The following is a 22,423-nucleotide window of genomic DNA, read 5'->3' as shown; positions in this document are numbered from 1 at the left end:
AGGACTTGGAGGCCTTCCTCCGCATCTATGTGTCCTCCCCTCAAGATGACTGGGTTCAATTACTTCCCTGGGCCGAGTTCTGTCATAACAACCAGTATCATTCTTCATCTGCTTCAACACCATTCTTCACTAACTTTGGATTCCACCCTAAAGTCCCTGAGTTCCAACCGCTTCCAGCAACTTCTGTTCCCGCAGTGGATATCACCTTGCATCAGTTTGCCAATATCTGGAAGAGCGTACGATCAGCTCTGCTCAAGGCATCGTTCAGGTACAAGAAGTTTGCGGATAAGAAGCGTCGAGCAGTTCCTGCTCTCAAGGTGGGTGATCGGGTATGGTTATCCACGAAGAATTTGAGGTTAAGAGTTCCCAGTATGAAGTTTGCACCTCGCTAAATCGGTCCTTTCAAGATTGAACAAGTCATCAATCCTGTTGCTTACAGACTCCAGTTGCCTCCCTTCTTAAAAATACCCAGGACATTCCATGTTTCCCTGTTGAAACCGCTGATCTTGAATCGGTTTCATTCCTCACTTCCTCCAACTCCGAAAGTCCAAACTCAACGAGGCGTTGAGTATGAAGTGGCCAAGATCCTGGACTCACGTCACCGTTACGGTCAACTACAATATCTTATTGACTGGAAGGGTTACGGCCCTGAGGAACGTTCATGGACCAATGCTTCTGATGTCCATGCTCCTGCCTTGGTCCGGAGATTCCATTCCAAGTTTCCTCAAAAGCCAAAGAAGTGTCCTGGGGCCACTCCTAAAGGGGGGGGTGCTGTCACGATCCGGGTATCTGGACGCCATTTCTTACCCATCAGATGCCTCCTAAGGCTGGCTCAGCGCTCCAGGACCGGATCCCATCTGTTATCCTGATGTGTACATTCCTGTATCCTCTCCTGTCACTCTGGGACGCTGTCACAGTAAACGCCATATTACACCTGGCATGGCGTCTCCCGCGGCCTCCGCCGCCGTCCCTGAACTTCTGCATGCAGAGTGTCTGAGTGGCGATTACGTCAGCCGCGGCCTCCGCTGTGTCCGCGTGGTTGGATGTGCATCTGTCAGCCTGGCGCCTCCTGTCTCCGGTGGCCGGCGCCGCCATTACTGTTTTCATTACCACATGGATTACAAACCAAACTTCCCTCCAAGTGTCTGCATGGGCGCAGCCATCTTGGATTCTGTCAGCTGATCATTTCCACCAATCTGTTCTCAGTATTGATAATCTGCATAATTGCCTAGCCAATCCCTTCCTTGCTGCAGGTATAAATACAAGGAAGGCGTCAGTGCTTTGGTTGTCAAACCTAGTTCCTGTTTGTCTCTCTCCTGTGATTGTCTTCCAGGTTCCAGCTCCTGTCTCAAGACTTCCACCATACAGACCCGCACCAGCATTCCACCTGCGGTGTAGCCTGACTCTCCAATCCATTGTGGATTCATCTGTTTCCAGCTACAACATTACCTGCTTCCAGCTCAGCTTCCAGCAGATTACAGCTTCCCTTAAAGGGCCGGTGTCCTTTCTACACTTTACCACTCTCCACCGGTATTATTATTTCTCCGCTCTCAAGTTCTACATTTCAGTTCATATTTCATCGCTCCCAAGTTCATTTATTATTTAACTGGTTCCAGCCAGTATCCACTCCGTGCTAACAACAGTCTGGTTCCAGCCAGTATCCACAGCAGCTGTTTTACCTTCAGCAACCCAGCTTTTCCTGGAACACCAGCTGGCACAATCCTGGGTTATCTCCATTGCTACAGTCGGGCCTGGTAAGGACTTTCCATCTAGAAGATCATAAGAACTATCTCACACTACCAGTGCCCTGTGGCTCCTGCCATCCTGTAGTACCCAGGAACTGTATTTATTCTTTGCTGACTTTTACGTTTTCTTTTACTGCTGCTGTGTTGCGGAGTTGTCATAATAAACATCATTGACTTTTATCCAAGTTGTCGTGGTCACGCCTTCGGGCAGTTATTATTCATGTTACTTACATGTCCAGGGGTCTGATACAACCTCCCAGGTTCCGGTACATCTCAGCCCCTACAACTGAGGCTGCCTCCCGTCAGCTCAGGCCCTCAGTTGTGACAATGTTCTTGTAGTGGAAAAAAGACAACTTAAACAATCTTAAAATATATATAGAAAAATAAAATCTATAATTTATCTTGTCACATGCAAAAATAGCAGCAGCCACTGTACTTCTAACACACTGGCACAGGACTTAGGAGTAGTGTGTGTGTGTGTGTGTGTGTGTGTGTGTGTGTGTGTGTGTGTGTGTGTGTGTGTGTGTGTCTCTCTCGACCATCATGAGATAACATGATACACAGGGCTCCCACCCAGGTGTGGTGAGAGCTCCACCCTCCTATCTCTCCTTTGGTTGGTAAACTCTGTCGATAGTTAATGAAATCTTATACTCTTATGTCTCTGCATGCACTGCATACTGTCCTGCTCACATTCTGGCTGTCTGGTTCTGCTGCTGCTGCATAAGAGGGAAAGCTAGTGATGTCAGTGTGGTCTGGCCGGGGGGGGGGGGCTGACAGAGGGGCGCCCAGGGTACAGTATGCCCTGCATCCCCCTCTTAATCTGGCTATGCCTGTATTGTATACCAGATACTAGAATGATATCTGTATTGTATAGCGGTCACAACTCACTAGACTGTTCACTGTACTGCTCCATGTATTGTATTTTTGATTAGCAAAATGCTCCTTGGATTTTATGTTATTTTATTTTATGTTATTACTGACATTTTCTCTCAGTTGTATACAGTGCATAGAGGCCACTAGAATGCTCTCTTCTTCAAATAATTCTGGAATGTGGTCAATTACATAGGAGTCAACACTTTAAAATTATTGTCGGTGCTAATTTAAGACTGAAAGTTGGTATGCTAGACACGTTTGGTGACAGCAGTAGCAAAGTATTGTAGTACAGGTTGAGTATCCCATATCCAAATATTCCGAAATACAGAATATTCCGAAATACAGACTTTTTTGAGTGAGAGTGAGATAGTGAAACCTTTGTTTTTTCATGGCTCAATGTACACAAACTTTGTTTTATACACAAAGTTATTAAAACTATTGTATTAAATGACCTTCAGGCTGTGTGTATAAGGTGTATATGAAACATAAATGAATTGTGTGAATGTAGACACACTTTGTTTAATGCACAAAGTTATAAAAAATATTGGCTAAAATTACCTTCAGGCTGTGTGTATAAGGTGCATATGTAACATAAAGGCATTCTGTGCTTAGATTTAGGTCCCATCACCATGATATCTCATTATGGTATGCAATTATTCCAAAATACGGAAAAATCCCATATCCAAAATACCTCTGGTCCCAAGCATTTTGGATAAGGGAGACTCAACCTGTAGTAATGTGCAATGGAATGTGTTCTATATTACATAACAGTCACTACAATGGTCTCTGTTTTGTAAAGTGTTTATTAGTATAATTTCTACATTGAATATTAGTTAGCTATGGCTGGTAGGTATTATTCATATATTTATTAACTAGTGCCGGATTACTAAATAGACAGAGTAGGCTCCGCGCCTTTTAGGGCCCGTGATAATAAATCAACATAATATTGATTTGATCTCGAAATAAAATTACAATCAAGCTTTCTTAAATTGTTTAAAAAAGAAAAAGAAAAAATTAATCAACTCAAAGAAACAGAAACTTTACATTAAAGACTATAGAGAAAATACTGTATTAATATAATATACTCTTTAACAACTTAAAGTACATAACCATAGACATCAGGTTCACATTATAGTTTAGAGATCGTAGACTGTTGGTTGGTAAAACTAAAAAAGTATCAGGAGATAATTTGTGAGGGAGGGCAAGATTTTGACTGCCTAGGGGCTTCCACTAGGGTTACTACCTCACCCATTTAATTCTCGACATATATTAATTACACATGTTCTATGGCTGATTAAAACCAGGTGAAATGGAGTCTTGAAGTCAGCCAGCCACAGAACCTGTGTAATTAATGTGTCCAGAATTAAAGGGATGAGGTGGTAACCCTAGCCTCCACAGGGTTTGATCCGGCATGTTAACAATATTTTATTAATACGCATGTTAGACAAACCCCGTAAGCATGGTTTATGTTATGAAACTGTTTCCACTAGGGCCCCTTGATTAATTTATATATAACAACAATGCATTGTAGAAAATACACCATAGCCCTGTGCAGTATATTGTAACATATGTATAATTCAAGTGTACAGTCTGGAACCAAATCTCTAGAGGAGGGGATGGGCCTATCAGGTAGTGGAACCTACAGGCAGGGCCAGATTAAGGGTCACATGGGCCTGGAGCTGAAAATGTTCAAGGGCCTACTGTGAGATGTGGAGGAGCTGTGATGAGTGTGTGTGTGTGGGGGGGGAGGGGGGGGGCACACCTCCTACACTATCAGCTCCACTGTTTTCCTAAGTACAAAATAAATACAAAAATTGCATATATTTCTGAGAAAATTAAAAAAACAATTGTAATACCTGTGAGTTATGGCTGACTGTGTGGCCAACTGTGTGGCTAGTGATCATCATGCTGCTATGATGATGGGCCTATTTTTATGTGGAGGCCTGGAGCTGGAGCTCCATCCGCCCCATTGTTAATCTGGCCCTGCCTACAAGGGGTTTCCTGTGTACCCCAGTGGGCCAGTCCAACCCTGCTCACCTCTGACTATCCAAATTTCTGCTTATCTCTCTATAGAAGCCATCTTGCTCTGCAAACCTACAGTGTGCCCTGGCAGACATCTAGTTATACTTGCAAAAATCAAGGATTGCATTTGACAAGCAGAGCTTCCATTTTGTGCTTTGTAAATAATCTCCTGTACAGGCAATATCACTCTAATCAGTAACAGCCCTTGCAATACTGGTAGCAAAGTTTCTGCAAACAAATATCTGAAATATCAGATTTTAAACAGTAATAGTTCAGTAAGTGGTTGTCAATTTATTCAATTCATATTTTTTTATAACCATTTTAGCCAAAAGACATTAGTCTTTCTTATTCTGATTAAACTAGACAGCTAAATGTTGGTATTATATTGGTTGCTACTGGTTGCAGCATATAATTTTTGTGCTATGTTCATAAAATGGACTGGATGTTGGTAATACACTTTTTTGTTGATTGTAGATTTTACAAGTGTTTTATGAATATTTTACCACTGATACTTTTTCAAATTCAGAATGTGCAGTATAATATTAAACAGAAGTGTTTTTTAAAGTAATACAGTACATGTAGATTGCTTTGGTTATTAAGGTAGTTTGGTAATTAAGGTAAACATTTTAAAATTACAAATATATAAGGAAAATTTAAATAATTTTGTAATAAAACTTAAAAATAGTAATTTTTAGGTCACTTTCAACACCATTAAAAAAAAAAAAAAAATGTAAATGTAACCCAGAGTGTATTCACTTCAGACACTGTTTGTGTTAATCTAGAACACAGGTTCTCAAACTCGGTCCTCAGGACCCCACACGGTGCATGTTTTGCAGGTCTCTTCACAGAATCACACGTGACATAATTAGCTCCACCTGTGGGCCTTTTAAAATGTGTCAGTGAGTAATTAATACACCTGTGCACTTGCTGGGTTACCTGCAAAACAAGCACTGTGTGGGGTCCTGAGGACCGAGTTTGAGAACCAATGGTCTAGAACATAGGTTCTCAAACTCGGTACTCAGGACCCCACACAGTGCATGTTTTGCAGGTAACCCAGCATATGCACAGGTGTATTAATTACTCACTGACACATTTTAAAAGGTCCACAGGTGGAGTTAATTATTTCACTTGTGATATTGGGGCAGATGTATTAACCTGGAGAAGGCATAAGGAAGTGATAAACCAGTGATATGTGCAAGGTGATAAAGGCACCAGCCAATCAGATCCTAACTGTTAATTTACATATTGGAGCTGATTGGCTGGTGCCTTTATCACCTTGCACATATCACTGGTTTATCACTTCCTTATGCCTTCTCCAGGTTAATACATCTGCCCCTCTGTGAGGAGACCTGCAAAACATGCACTGTGTGGGGTCCTTAGGACCGAGTTTGAGAACCTGTGGTCTAGAAGGATAAATATATATAAAAAGAATTGGAGTGAACAATCAATTGCATACTTTTAATTACCTATGTTTATGCTATATTCACATTGTTTTAGAAAAAAAATTTCTATAAAAAGAATGTTTTTAGGTAATGTTTTTATAATAATCTTAACGTCAGTGAGCACTGTCTGCGAAGTCTGATCACAGTTAATGTCCAGGATGTAATGGCTATAGAAACAGTGGGGGTCATTCCGAGTTGATCACTCGCTAGCAACTTTTTGCAGCGCTCCGATCAGATAGTTGCCGCCTATGGGGGAGTGTATTTTCGCTTTGCAAGTGTGCGAACGCTTTTGCAGCCGACGGCACAAAAAAGTTTGTTGCAGTTTCAGAGTAGCTCTGGACTTACTCAGCCGCTGCGATCACTTCAGACTTTTTGGTCCCAGAATTGACGTCAGACACCCGCCCTGCAAATGCTTGGACACGCCTGCGTTTTTCCAAACACTCCCAGAAAATGGTCAGTTGACACCCATAAACGCCCTCTTTCTGTCAATCACCTTGCGATCGGCTGTGCGAATGGATACTTCATTAAATCCATCGTCCAGCACCGATCCTCTTTGTACCCATACGACGTGCCTACACATTGCGGTGCACACGCATGTGCAGTTTTACCAAGTTTTAACCTGATCGCAGTGCTGCAAAAAGTTGCTAGCGAGCGATCAACTTGGAATGACCCCCATTGAGCATTATGCATTGTAATGTAATAGCAGCTGCAAACTGTATTTTTGGACGCTTTCAGCTCTAAAGTAGAGCACCCAATTTAAAGTCGGATCCAGATGTCTTGCCCATGTTAAGTATACAACTTGGCAGATGTAATGGAGTCTGATATTGCAAGTCAGACACAAAACAGCTCAAAAACCCTCAAAGAAGAGGTGTTTTTTTTAACTGACTTGGTTATGAAAATGTTGGGAATCAATTATTAGTACACATTTGCAATAACACTTGTCAATACATTTTGACACAAAACAATCTAAAAAAAACTTCTAATGTATAAAAATAAACCATGTGGTGTACAGTATATGTAATTTTTGCACATTTTGCACAAGAAATGCATCTGATACACAAATGGATGTATTAGGAAGGATGCAATGATATGCGGCATGGCTATATTCAGTGTGTAATTGTGACTGTATCAGCATACCTAATTATGTTACATAACTTTTTGCATGTAAATACAGTTGCTGTTACACACAGAATATAGGCATGCTGCATATCATTTTAAACACCAGGAGCTGCTTGTGCGTCCTTTTTGCATTGTTTCATTTTAGATGCAAGCAGAGCTTGCTGTTTAAATGATATGCAGCATGCCTATATTCTATGTGTAATAGCAACTGTATCTGCATACATAATGATATGCTACAATGTATTCCAGCCAAGCACTGTAATATAATTAGGTATGCTGATACAGTCACAATTACACACTGAATAAGCCATGCTGCATTTCATTTAAATTAGCATAAACTGCTTGTGCGTCCTGGATGACTCAGGTTTATTTATGATGTGTGTTGCTTTAATCATGAGACTTTTGGGCAACAATGGGTGACTTTCTCAGACACTGTGGTCCTCCTATACTAAAAGATGCATTTCGGTTGGTCCGAAAATACTGGACATTTTCTAGTGTACAAATACCACGACACCTCAGATCCGATACGCCGAAGCCAGGCAATAGATGCATGCCATTACATTGGCCCAATTCCAGAAAATAGGCACACATTTGTAATGTCCGATGTGGTGCGATAATTTTCCAGGCGGCATTATCAGGTCCCATTACATCCCAGGTAATGTCTCTTGGTGGTGTATGTCACAGTTAAGCCAGTAGAGATTTACAGTAATACAGTTAGCAGAGAGCCAAGCAAGTCTCAGGCCCAGATGGCTACAACTGCCATTACGGTAAAACCAATGATAATGAAGAAAACCTTAAGAAGTGGCCTTTCCTCTGAATTAAGTTCTTGTGGCAGGATCTCTAAGAAAGTAACATAAACAAATGTCCCAGAGGAAATGCCTTCCAGGATCACCTGCGCCAGAGATACGATGGAGGTCTGATTCAATGTAACAATAATGCCAATTGTAATGCCAACTGGGGACATCAGTGTGAATATCACTATGTAGATTATTAACCAAACTGGTCTGGTCATGCTCTGGATTAGTTTAAGTGAAAGACTGAAGACAATGATGCCCTTGTGGATGAGTACAGCAATTGCAATTTGAAGAGCACTTGAGTAGCTGGACTGAAGACCAATAGCTAAGCCTTCAAAGACTGAGTGGATGGAGAGAGAAAAAAAGAGAATAAGCGAGCGAAAGGAGGAATGGGAATACATGTTAGGATGGACGTGGTTATGCGGATCCTCAGGTGGCAGCTGTAGCTCACTTGGAATTTCGCCTTTTACATTTTGATTAGCATCTGTGGACATTTGAGTGGCAGGCAGTGGAATACCATCATGGGAAATGTTCTGGGAACGTTTGGAAACTTGCAGAACAATACGTTCAATGAGAAGAACAAAGAAGAAGCCCAAAGACAAGATCAACTCACCCATAGGGTAATTTATCTGTGGATAAAGGAAAAGGAAACAACATTTATATTCATATGTTGAAGCATAAATACAAATATTAAAGTTTACAAATAGAGATATAAAAGTATTCATTATTGCAGTCAATATTAGCATAATTGCTTAGGTGCATAACAATATTGGGGGAGTGATCACGTGTAATGTTCTCTGTGGCCATTTGGGATACTGATGAGCCCATTTTATAAAGATTTACTGAACTGTGGTTTGGTATTTAACATAGAAACTACAACACAGCAGATGTGGTTTTCACATTCATCATGCGCTTTAGAGGTTGAGGTTGAAAACTCAAGCTGCATCTGATGTGTTGCAGTTTGCAAATCTCTAATCCACATGCAGTTCAGGCCAAACCACGTGGTAAAACTGGATGGTAAATAATCAATATTTCCCCCTTCATCTTATCAAAATCCTGCCTACTCAGTATCAGTTCTCTAGGTGAGGAAGGAGATGATGGGGAGAGGGGGGTTATTTGGTCCAGGCACCTAGAGAGTGCCATCCCGATGCTAAGTAGCGCAGTGCCCCTCATAGTACCCCTGGCTAGTGTGTACAAAGTACATTCAATGCATATTAGTGCCATGAAGGGTGGCATGTGATGTGTTATGTTACAATCTAGGAATGTTCATCAATTGTTTAACTACATACATATTTGTATTTGCTCTGCACTCCTTCAAATCTAAATCTTACCCTGTAAATGAATTTGATACTCTGTGTACAAATGTGTATAAGGATTCTGAATGAAATTCCCATCTATAATGTTGTGATAAACTCTTGAATTACAGGGCTAATTCAGACCTGATCGTAGCAGCAAATTTGTTAGCAGTTGGGCAAACCTATGTGCACTGCGAGGGGGGGACGGGGGGGGGGGGCAGATATAACATGTGCAGAGAGAGTAGATTTGGATGGGGTGTGTTCAAACTGTAATCTAAATTGCAGTGTACAACTAAAGCAGGCAGTATTTACCCTGCACAGAAACAAAATAATCCACACAAATCTAACTCTCTGCTAACAAATTTGCTGCTGCAATCAACTCTGAATTACCCCCTAAATCAGGGTCGGTGCTAGGGTGTTCAGTGCCCCCCTGCAAACTATAAATTTGCTTCCTCCCATATTTTACAAAGGGACATTGTGCATCAAAAAAGGGGAGTGGTCTCACAAGGAAGGGGAGTGGACACACAATAGTACCCCCATTTAAAATTACGCCCACAGTAACACAATCTTATTCACAGTACCCCGCACGTCATAGTGCTACTTATACACATATTGCACCCAGCAGTAGTGCCGCTTATACACATAATTCCCCTAGTAGTGCCTATTACACAGCTAATGTCCACAGTAGTAGTGCCACTTATATATATAATGCCCCTAGTAGTAGTGCCGCTTATACACATAATGTCCCCAGTAGTAGTGCCACTTATATATAATGCCCACAGTCAGCAATGGATTTAGGGGTCATGCCGCCCCTAGGCACAAGATTTTTGGCCGCCCCCCTCTGAAAAAAACAATTATATGTCTTACTCTCACATCCCTTGCCACTCCATAGCCTTCTCATTACCCTTTTCATAGCTCTCTCCTTGTCAGTTCCCTCCATATCTCACTGCCCTCCCCACTTCCACGGCTCACAGTGCTCTCCTCACACCTCACTGCTCCCCACAGGACACACTGCCCCGTTCACACCTTACTGGTCCCCCAGCTCATTACTGCCCTATCACACATCAGTGCTCCCCCGACACACACTGCCTGCCTATTGCTCACACTGTAAACACAGAGTCACACCCACAGACTGTGACATACTGCACTACTGGATGCAGTGATGTGCTGAAAAGATAGGCAGGGAGGCAAAGCCTCTCCTGTCATACCCCAGTATACATACAAATATGAAAAATACAAAGCAGATATTATAAATACCTTCTTTGTATTATTCTAATCATTGTATAGTCAAACCTCTGGAGTATACTTGTGTATGACAGGAGAGGATCGGCCTCCCCGCCTATCTTTTCAGCACATCACTGATCAAAACTCACCAAATTTCCAGCAATATACACTGCTGCAGATGTGAATAATGCCCACATGAACCCTCGGGTTCATACGTGTGTGTGTGGGAAAATCTGGCTCTGATAAGATCCAGTGCCTCCCAAGCCATTTACCTCACCGCACATCACTGAACCCCCCATCTCCTGTCCCAAATAATGAGTGTAAGGAGAATGAGCCACATCCTATTAGCCCAGCTGAATGGGAATCAGTATGCTATGCCGGCTGACAGGATCCCGGCATTCATAATACAGACGCCGGGATCACAATGAGGTGAAGACCGACATGGGTAAATGAGGGGTGTTCTCCCCTCTCCCCAACCCCCTTACCCTCCCTGGCCACAGCCTAACCTTAACCCTCCCCCCCCCCCCCCCCCCGGAGTTACCTTATCCTAGTTCCCCATCCCTGCTGCCTATACCTGAATTACTCTCCCCCGCAGCCTGACCCTAACCCTCCCCTGGGGTGCCTAACCCTCCCTCCCCACTGCCTATTATAAACCTACCCCCCCTCCCCTGCACTCTGACCTTACGCCCCCTGTCTGGTGCCTAAACCTAACCCACCTCTCCCGGACCTAAACCTAACTTGCCATGTATACTTACGGCCGGGATGCCACCTGTTGGGAATCAGCCTCATGGATTTTAGCCTCAGCCCCCCAGACAGGGATGTTAATAAGCTGCAGTATCACCTCTTCCCCCCCCCCCCCCCCCCCCCACCTGCCTCTACCACCACCTTTTTTCTCTCTCTCTGTCAGAGGGTGGGGGTGCTGGGAGACTGGTGGGTGGGCAGGAGGAGGGGGTAAGATGGCACCTGATAGAGGGGGAAGGCTCTATGGAACACCTCCCTCTCCTCTGCTGGCTGCTATGTTTTCTCATAATACTAGCTCCCCCTCACACCCCACAAACACATACACTCGCACACATGCACAGTTGCACATGCTATACACATACACCTATTTCCCTCCACTCTGGCTTACAGTATAATACCTCACAAGCAGCAGCTGTCCCTCTCCGGCAGCCTGGTCCATGTAGCTCCTTGCCCTCTGCCCCGTGAAGCTGGCTTTAAGCTGCCGCCGCCCTTGCCTGTCATACAGTGTGACAGGCACCGGCAGCAGCAGCAGCAGCAGCATGGGGACAGGCGCAGCGGCAGTATAGGGATGCAGAGCAGGGAGAGCGCCTTTCCTCCCTGGCGTCTCCCTGCACTGCATCCCTTTGCTGAACGGCTACCGCTGGGCCTGCCCTAAATTATTTGAAAATACTCTTTAAGCCCTTGAGTTTCTAACACACAATGGGCCTTTTTTAAATTGGATTTGTGTGTCTTTTTGTGGATTAGCATGTACAACTGTATGCTGACACAAGCCCTTCCCTGTATATGTATATACAGTGGCTCCACTTTAAGTAACTTTAGGTATGGAACTACTTCCTTGCACATATATACAGGTTGAGTATCTCTTATCCAAAATGCTTGGGACCAGAGTTATTTTGGATATGGGATTTTTCCGTATTTTGGAATAATTGCATACCATAATGAGATATCATGGGGATGTGACCTAAGACTAAGCACAGAATGCATTTATGTTTTATATGCACCTTATACACACAGCCTGAAGGTCATTTAATACAATATTATTAATAACTTTGTGTATTAAACAAAGTTTGTGCACATTGAGCCATCAAAAAACAAAGGTGTCACTATCTCACTCTCACACAAAAAAAGTCCGTATTTCGGAATATTCCGTATTTCGGAATATTTGGATATGGGATACTCAACCTGTATTTAGATGCAACCATCAGTTGCACCTTTGAAATTTGTACCAGCCCCATGCTAGCTGCAGAGTCTCCGTCAGAGTATGGCCTTCAATGTGAGCTATTAAGTGTCTCAGTTTGTAAACAGTTCAGTGACACGCCTTCCAGTCACCACCCAGGAACGCTCAATACATTTCTGAGACTGCATGTAAATCGCAACTGTGCCTTTGTACACACATAATGTGGAATGATGCGCTCTGGAACTTTTTAGCAATTTAACCACGCGCAATTGAAAAATATTGACCATTTACATGTATATTGGCGGGGCATGTGACCGAGAATCAGTTACAATGTATGATAAGCTAGAAATATTAAAGACATCTTGTTTTTAGCTTCCATTTTTGATGTGTATAGTGCCCAACTAAACCCTGTGGAGGCCCCTAAGCAGTCGAAATCTCGCCCCCCCCCCCCCCCCCCCCTCACAAATTATCTCCTAATAAGTTTTTAATTTAACCAACCAACAATTTTAATAAACTTATTTTAAAACACAAAACAAACATTAACAATTATTACTGTTATTAAACAGATTAACATATCTTATTAAACAAAAATTATTAAATATTATGAACCGATATTACACAATATTATTATTAAACACACAAATTTTCCGAAAACTTAGTTTCTCGAGGTTTATCGTGCACACAAGGGCTGGATTAAACCCTTGGGGGGCCCAGGGCTCCCAAGACAGGGGGCCTCCCCCCCTGCTAACCACCAGCACCCCAAAGCTGCACGCGCAGCTCGCCTACCCCCTCCCAATGAGGCCGGCCACCAGCAATGAGAGCCGCGGTGCAGCAGGGAGAGAAGACTCCAGGCTGCCGGGGAAGGATGGATCCAAACTGTCGGGGGAGGAGTGCAGCTGTGCATGCGGCTTCCTCACCCCCCATCTCGGGCAGCATGGTCGGGGACTGGGTCATGCAACCTCCAGCCTCCGCTGCTGCAAGGAGAGCTGCTGTTGGCAGCGGTGGCTGGAGAGTGGTGACAGAGCAGTGCAAAGCTCTGGCCGGGGGGCCCCCTTAAGACAGGGGGCCCGGGGGAACTGACCCCCTGGGGCCCCCTTAATCCGGCTCTGGTGCACACGCTCTAGTGGGATAGCATTGAACTAAGTAGTGTGCACGTTGGTCGGTAGATGGAGACGACCATTACTACTGTACATTACACATACGTAGGTAGGTTGCTTTTTACAAATTCACAGCTGACAGAAGATGCACTTTTAAGAGAACTGTAATATGAATCTGATGTCTATGGTTTACTACATGTTAATGGGTACATTACATTAGTACATTATTTTCTCTAAAGTCTTTAATGCAAAGTTTTCGTTTCTTTGAGTTGATTAATTTTTTCTATTTTATGGAAACAATTTAAGAAAGCTTGATTGTAATTTTTTTTCAAGATCAAATCGATATTATTTTGATCCACTGTCACAGGGTCCCTAAAAGGTGTGGGGCCCATAGGCCAGTGCCTACTCTGCCTACTTGGTAATCCGGCACTGGTTGTGTAAGACACTTCCTCCTCCCACCATTGCTACCCCAGATATTGTCACAATGCAGTAGGTGCTTACTCTTAGTGGACACATCACATGAACTCTGGGTGCAGCAGTATCTGACACACTGTACTATACAAGTATAAAGTGAATAATTACGTACAGTGCTGCAAGTACACTTCAGTATTGCCTCACCTTCAGCGGATCAATATCTACTTGGTTGCACATAAAAAAATAAAAAATCATGAAGAATATACAGTATACAGTGGGCCAAATTCAATTAGTGCCGAAATCATGGTAATTTACAGCGATTTCAGTTTTTGCAGCTTTCGTGGGTTTTTTGCCACAAAAATGGCCTTTTCGAAACCTTTTTGCTGTTATATGATTTTATATTTTTTTCTAAGTTAAAAAATAATAGAAAACAAATGTTATTTATCAAAAAAAGTGCTAAAATTAAATTGGGGGTACATAAAAATGGGTATAAATATATATTTGGGTCATTTTATTACACTTTGAAAAAGTAAAAAAAAAATTATCTTCCAACTGGAAGAGCAAAAAGACTTATCCCACTCACAAAGCACCCCAATATATCTGTCCCAAAAATAATGACATGTCTGTCACCCCAAAAAAGACATGTAATTATTGGCCAATTAAAATTAATTAAAAACTTAATTAATCATTCAGGGGGGTGTCCCAGGCGTTCTGAACCAAATACCAAAATTTTTCACTTAAAATAGGGATTTTTCCCAACTTTTCACCTGCTCAGAGGTGTCAAATTTAAATTTGCGGCAGAATTACCTCAAATACATTTTCGCAGACAATTAAATAGACACTTTTCACGATTTGTGGTAAATTCACGTTTATTACTTTGAAACAGGCTTTCACAGATAATTGAATTCAGCCCATAGTGTACTGTTTTTCCATCTCTTTTGTGTACAAAATAGAATATGAGTTAAATAAGGTAAATAAACTATCCAATTTCTGTTTATATTGCTGAGTTATCTACCATTTCTAGCTGTCTTTTTCTCCTACAGCAGGCATACTGTAGGTCATTACAGGCACTGACCAGCGGAAGTACCAACTAATTAGTACTGGAACACATCTATTGAAGTACTGGTGGATTGAAGGGTAAGCCATTCCATAAGTACGAAATTTGCTGCGATATATAAGAAACTGTTAATAATAAATAAATAAATAAGTAGGGAGTGGCACAACAGATGCCTTGGAGGTGGGATTAAGAGCAGGTTATCCGAGTGGAGGAGAGGGACAGGTCAGAGGCAGTGTATCTAGAGGGCAAGAGAGAGTATATCAAGTGACGAGATCAGAGACATCTGTAGCAGATGAGTGGGTGAGGGTTTTGATGGAGAGGGAAACTAGCGTGAATTCTGAAGTAATGGAAAGTCAGTGTATCAAGCTTTGGTATACCCATCATTCAGTCACATCTTGAACTGAATGTACAACGTGCCTAAACAAGCACCCATATGTACCTACTGACAGGAGAAGAGATAAGAAGAGAGTGAATATCTGGTTATTAGTGAAAATTTCATTTGGAAGTTTCTGGGTATAAATAATGACATACTCTATGTAAATGAGATTTAAATGTTATTTTTGGAAACTGATGCTAGATTTTCACTCCAGCATAATGCAGCTGAAAATCATCCCAGCTGAAACCTTTTCAGTTAATAATAATAACACAGAAAAGTAGATGGAGTGATAAACAGATTTGTTTGTTCATTCCTGGGACTTACGTATGAGAGTTCCGTAGCGATGTTTGAGAGGAAATCTGCCACCACATGGAGCAAACAGGCTCCCAGGAAGATACCAGCAGCAAATGCACTGATCAGGCAAAGTATAAGTTCAAAGGTACCTGGGAAGAATATAGTAATGTTAATTACCTGGACAAGTGAACATTATTCTTACATATATAAATGCTGATTTGTAAAACTACAAGAGTGTATGTTTGTGATGTTGCCGTTGTGTTAACTGATAGTTGCCTGAATTATCATTTGTCTCTGTTGTATATTCAATCAGCAAATTGGCTAAAGCTATAAAAACAGTATGAAAAGAAACAAAAATGTGTGACATGCATAAATATGATATAGGGCCATATTTATCACATGCATAAATATGATATAGAGCCATAGATATCACATGCATAAATATGATATAGAGCCATATTTAGCACATGCATAAATATGATATAGAGCCATACATATCACATACATAAATATAATATAGGGCCATATTTATCACATGCATAAATATGATATAGAGCCATACTTATCACATACATAAATATGATATAGGGTCATATTTATCACATGCATAAATAAGATATAGGCCATACTTATCACATATATAAATATAATATAGGGCCATATTTATCACATGCATGCATAAATAAGATATAGGCCATATTTATCACATGCATGAATATGATATAGGGCCATATTTATCACATGCATAAATATGATATAGGGCCATATTTATCACATGCATAAATAAGATATAGGCCATACTTATCCCATACATAAATATGATATAGGCCATACTTATCCCATACATAAATATAACATAGGGCCCTATTTATCACATGCATAAATAAGATATAGGCCATATTTATCACATGCATGAATATGATATAGGGCCATATTTATCACATGCATAAATATGATATAGGGCAATATTTATCACATGCATGAATATGATATAGGGCCATATTTATCATATGCATAAATATGATATAGGGCCATATTTATCACATGCATAAATATGATATAGAGCCATACTTACCACATACATAATAGGGCCATATGTATCATATGCATAAATATGATATAGCGCCATAGTTATCACATGCATACATAAGATATAGGCCATACTTATCACATACATAAATATAATATAGGGCCATATTTATCACATGCATAAATATGATATAGGGCCATATTTATCACATGCATGAATATGATATAGGGCCATATTTATCACATGCATGAATATGACTTAGGGCCATATTTATCACATGCATAAATATGATATAGGGCCATATTTATCACATGCATGAATATGATATAGGGCCATATTTATCACATGCATAAATATGATATAGGGCCATATTTATCACAAGCTCCATTTTTAATGCTGATGTCATAAATATTTTTTGCATAAATTCACATTGTGAAAACAAATATTTTGAGAGGAATTTACTATTTTTCTCTTGCTGGGAAATGGGCTCCAATAAGAGCACACCCCAGCATTGAGCTGAAAGCAGAATCAAAGCATATGCTATCACTCTGCTTCCGATTCAGCATCTGTGGGCTTATTGTGTCGATGCATGTGTCCGAGGCATGTGTCAGTGAGGGCCAAGGCATGTGCCAGTGAGGGGACAAGGAGATGGATCCGGGGTACACCTCTCTGAAAATATGCAGCTCACAGTAGCACAGTAGCCCAGAGGCTAACGTGATCTTTCTGGGCCAAGCTCTAGGTAAATTTGGCAGAACACCAGCCCGCATAGAAACCTAGAGAGACTGCTCACATGTATACTGTACCTGCAAAATCCCAGTTTTAGTGCAAAACATCATAAAATAGGGGGAAAGAGGGACATGGTTGTACAGAGCACGGGAACAAGGCTTCATGTGCTAACCAGGGCCGGATCTAGACCTTGCGGCGCCCCGGGCGAAAAATAGGGGCGTGGCTTCATGTTGAAGGGACGTGGTCAGTTATGCCCCCTGTAGCTGTGCCCACAGTAGTATTGCCCCAATACTGTGCCCCCTGTAGAATTACCCCCAGTACTGTGCCCCCTGTAGAATTGCCCCAGTACTGTGCCCCCTGTAAAGTAGAAAATAAAAAAATTAAAAAATGAATGAATACTTACAATCCCCGCTCCTGCTTCCCGACCGCTGCTGCCCTCTGTCTCCAGCAGCCGGCGCCGCTCCTCGGATCTATGGGAGAGACATCATGACGTCTCTCCCATAGCACCGCATAGACACTAGAGATCAATTATGACCTCTAGCGTCTATGTGCCACTCCCACAATGCAGTGCAGCGCACCTCACAGCACCTTACAGCATTGCCACCAGTAGCGGATCTTGCCATGGCGGCGGCACCCTGGGCAAAAATCCTGCTTGCCCGTAGCAAGATCCGCTACTGGTGCTAACCTGTAATCTCACCCAGAACCATAATCCCATCTCCCCTTGCTTTACATCCTGGGCACATGTAGGCACCTTGTGAGCATGCTTATGTGTATACGTATGTACATTTTGAATGAACAATCACAAGATACAAAAAAGATGAGCTGTGCCGCTCTGTTTTTGCCTTATGTAAAATATAATTTTTAATGACAATTGACAATACTGTCAGTCAGTACAATAGATTAAATAAACTGAATGGCATATGGTTTTGCGCTTTCAGATCTGCATTCACAAAGATCTATATTTCACCTTCTTGTAAGGCAAGTACAGAATATTTACACAACAGTCATTTAAATCAATGTAAAAAAGAAAATAGCTTAATACCTGTGATGCTTTTTTTCATATAAAAGCTGATAAAGGCAGGGGCCAGACCACAAATCAGAGTCAGGAACAGAAGACCCACCAGACAGCCAACCTTCACAGCCAGCAGAGGTTCCATGGTTCCACCAGCTATGGTCTCCAGTAGTAAGTTATGTTTCCGCTTTTGTCAGGGGTTCTGACAATCCGACTTCTTCACACGCCCCCTGTCACCCCTGTCTCCCAATCCTCACCTCACTTACATCAAACTCTTCACCTCATCATTTCTGTTTAAGCTACTTCTCCATACTAATCATTCTCCACCCTGTTTTATTTCCCTGTTTTATCATGCTCCAGTATGATGTCCCATGGACTGGCAACTGCTTCCCTCCTCTTCCTTCTTCCCTGTTATATATTATTATCCCTTACACCACTCCCTCTTTCAATATCCAGGTAAGTGGCCTGTCAGTCAGGTTCTTCCAATATTATTATGACTCATCAATATCTTAGAAATAATTCTGAATGCCAAGCAGCAGCTCCTGTGTCAATAATCTGTGTTTGCTAAAGTCATTACAATATACTTGTTAAGGTCAAGTTAGCCTTTATTCTTCACCTGATCCAGGAAGATAAGACTATGAAAAGGTTCCTTTAGGGTCAAAGGTATAACACAACTGTTACTTCATATTTTCATTTTGTGATTTGCTTTATCCAAGTAATAAGACCTATATTTAAAGTTATGTAAAACAAAATATGTTGCAACATCAGAATCAAGTGGAGTTAACTAATGTAATTTAAGTGTGTGGATAATTTCATTACTTTACTTCCTTGTTATTAATGCCAGCTGGCAAGTTTACAACCTGCATATTTTACATTGGTTATTCCCATCTGCTGAGTCATTTTCTCTTCCGATTTATTGCTTAGAGTCCTATGCTATAGATATTAAGCAATTATATTCCCAGCATTAGGAGTTCAGACTAAGGAAAACAGAATGAATATCATGATCAGTCTGCTGAATTCTAAATTGAAAGCAGAACAAAATATTTTACTCATGTCTAACGTTGCACAACATGAACAATTGTTCAGTGTGATACAATGTTAAGATTTTAGTACTTGCACAAGTAGTATAATAATAATAATAATAATAATAATAATAATAATTAATAATAATTAATAATAATAAATATAAAACTACTACTACTATAATATTGTTTTTATTTATACTGGTATTTTATAGATTCAACCGTAAACTGTGCTGATGATAATACCTGTCAAGAAGTAAATTGCTGAACAGCACTACACAACATAGGGCACAATTCAGGATTCCCGGACGCAATAGGTTCATCTGTCACTACTGACCAATGTTTAGTTGACTGCACTGGAGCCACAGTGTACATGTTCAGCAATACTGCTGCGGCTCCACAGTGTGGGAAAGCCGCAGCCTGATTGGAAGGTTCTGGCTGTTTGGGGGAGCAGATGAGAATGGTTGCACAAAACGTTGGCAGCTCAGATGCCTGCCTGATGGTCATGGTGGTGATCTGCTGCTGCATCTTCAGATGCAGCAGTGTAACACAGAAGCTGGCAGTGGTGGTCCTTTTACACAAGACACCACCTGCAGCTCTTGCATATTTTAGAACAACCGCTGTGTACAAAGACAGCAGCGGTTATTATTTTAGCATCCATCTTTGAAACAGCCCCAAAGACATAACAGCTGTGCTATTAGCGTCTTTCTCTGAATAAGCCCCATAGATCTGTATGAGGATTTAAAGAACCTGCATGGGAGATGGAGGGTTGCACACCAGTCACAAAGAAATTCAATATGCACTGCATAGTGTAGGGTTACCACAAATTGTTGTTCCTTTTGTTGTTTTACTTGTTATAAAAGGAAAAATCCTGAACTTCATTGTCATAAAAGCAAATGAACAAAAACTGAGTATGTCTTGCAGAGATTCCAAACATCATAGTAGGCAATATATTACCCAAAGTACACACCAGTTTCTAGCTAAATATTGCACAGAGATTTCCCCCAAAAGTTCAATTACTGGTTTATTTGCAGTTTGCACTCAACAGCTTGTTAGTAACAGCACAGACACATGCGTATACAAATGCAAAGAGATCTCCCAAATCTGACAACCAAATACTGTGTTGGGGATTACTCCAAACTGGCAGGATAGTATATTGCAATCACTCTACTTGCCACCTCAACTCATCTAATACTTTACAGGTATTGTTGAGCCCAGGGGCTATAACCCTCTATTCCATGCTCACTGTCTACCCCCTCTGCGTCACCCCTGTCTATCTGCCCCTCCCCTTTAGAATGTAAATTCTCATGAGCAGGGCCCTCTCCTCGTTATAGACTGTGGTGAAGTGGGACTTTAGAAGACGTTCCATTGGATGTAACAAAAGTGACGTATTGGACACTATTTTTTCCCAATATCACAGAGGGTGCACGCATTTGCAAAACTGTGTTACTGTAGTGTTGAATCTTGGAAGTGGTGGGTACCATCTCGGCATCTGCTGCTGCACTTTTGAGTTGGAGCGCTGGTTTTATTTTTTGTATTAGCATTGTAACTATGTGTTTTAGCCGCTGAGGACCTGAAAAGCCTGCGTTTATCAGGGATTTTGTTTCGCTAGCCCGAGGCAGGTGGTACAAGATCCTGGTAAGCCACGGCAAACTGCCAGTGTCCCATGCCCGCTGCAGCAGGCTGGTACTGCAGTAAAGGAGTCCGGAAACCTGCACTCAACGCTGTGACCCCCGGCAAGGAAGCCGGAGCAGCGCCATGACCCGCATCCTCCCTCTTCCCCCTGCCCCTGGCGGTGGCCACATGATGAGAGAACGGTCATGTGACAGGGGAGCCAGAGGTGCAGCGCTACCCTGTTTGCACTGGGAGCTGTCAAGTGCCAGCACCTGGTACAGTAACACAAATACCCAGATGAGCTGCAGCTCGTGCCGGTTTATTGGGGCTAATTGGATAGCCCCGGTCGATATCATTACCCACGGTAATGTACTGTGGGTAATTGGATATAAACCATTGTCTTGTACCGTGTTTTTCTTGTTTTGTTCATTTGTTTATGTACTTTGTTAGGCGCTGCAGAACCCTTGTGGCGCCATATAAATAAAGCATAATAATTATAGTAATAATAACAATAATATATGGCATAAAGTGCTCAGTTATATAGATAGTCAAAGATGTATAAATGCTTTGAAGAAGCAATTCCTGGTTGTCAGTGCTTTGTTGTCTACAGCCCTGCTGAGACTCCTGCTGTGTTTCCTGAACTAGCATTCTGCTAAAGATAATCTTCAAATAAGAAAGAGTTGTAGGTGATCTCAAATCCAGCAATTTCCTGGATCCCAAACAGCATGGATTCACTGGGGATTGGGGGGGGGGGGAGATGGAGAGGGGGCAGGGTTGGAGAGTTATTCATGTCAAACAAACCCTATTGACTTTTTTGACTGTGTGACTAAAGTAATAGATAAAGGTGAAGCCATAGAGATAGCTTATCTAGACTTTTTAACATTGTCCCACATCGCAGACTGCTAAATACACTCGAAAGCTTGGGATGGGATACTAAGATGGTTGAATGGATAAGATCTTGGTTGCGGGATAGAAAACAGAGAGTTGTGGTAAATGGAGTGCATTCACAGGAGGGAAATGCTACCAGTAGAGTACCCCAGGGATCTGTACTTGGACCAGTGCTTTTTAATATCTTTATTGAGGACATTGTAAATGGCATTACAAGGGAAAGTATGCCTTTTTGCAGGTAACACAAAGGTATGCAACAGGGTAGACACACCAGGAGGGGTAACACAAATGATTGAGGATCTAGGTAGACTGGAGGATGGTCAAGAGTGTGGCAATTACAGTTTAATGCCAAAAAATACAAAATCATGCACTTGGGTCTCAAAAATCTAAAGGCAAAATATAGTATTAATGGCACTATACTGGAAGCTACCGAGGAGGAAAGGGATCTAGGAGTCACTATT

The 22,423-nt window shown here is 41.8% G+C and overlaps 1 protein-coding gene across 1 annotated transcript; it reads right to left on the bottom strand.

Moving 5' to 3' along the window:
* Positions 1 to 7,937: 7,937 nt before the first annotated feature.
* On the bottom strand, positions 7,938 to 18,583 carry SLC39A2 (solute carrier family 39 member 2). Its single transcript, XM_063913840.1, has 3 exons — positions 18,469 to 18,583; positions 15,701 to 15,819; positions 7,938 to 8,624 (listed from the first exon to the last, which is right to left on the bottom strand). The coding sequence occupies exons 1-3, from the start codon at positions 18,581 to 18,583 to the stop codon at positions 7,938 to 7,940; spliced, it is 921 nt and encodes a 306-aa protein (XP_063769910.1).
* Between the last annotated feature and the right edge of the window lie 3,840 nt (positions 18,584 to 22,423).

This window comes from Pseudophryne corroboree, chromosome 1, assembly GCF_028390025.1.
Source record: "Pseudophryne corroboree isolate aPseCor3 chromosome 1, aPseCor3.hap2, whole genome shotgun sequence".
Taxonomy (NCBI): domain Eukaryota; kingdom Metazoa; phylum Chordata; class Amphibia; order Anura; family Myobatrachidae; genus Pseudophryne; species Pseudophryne corroboree.
This window is presented reverse-complemented; position numbering and strand designations above follow the sequence as displayed.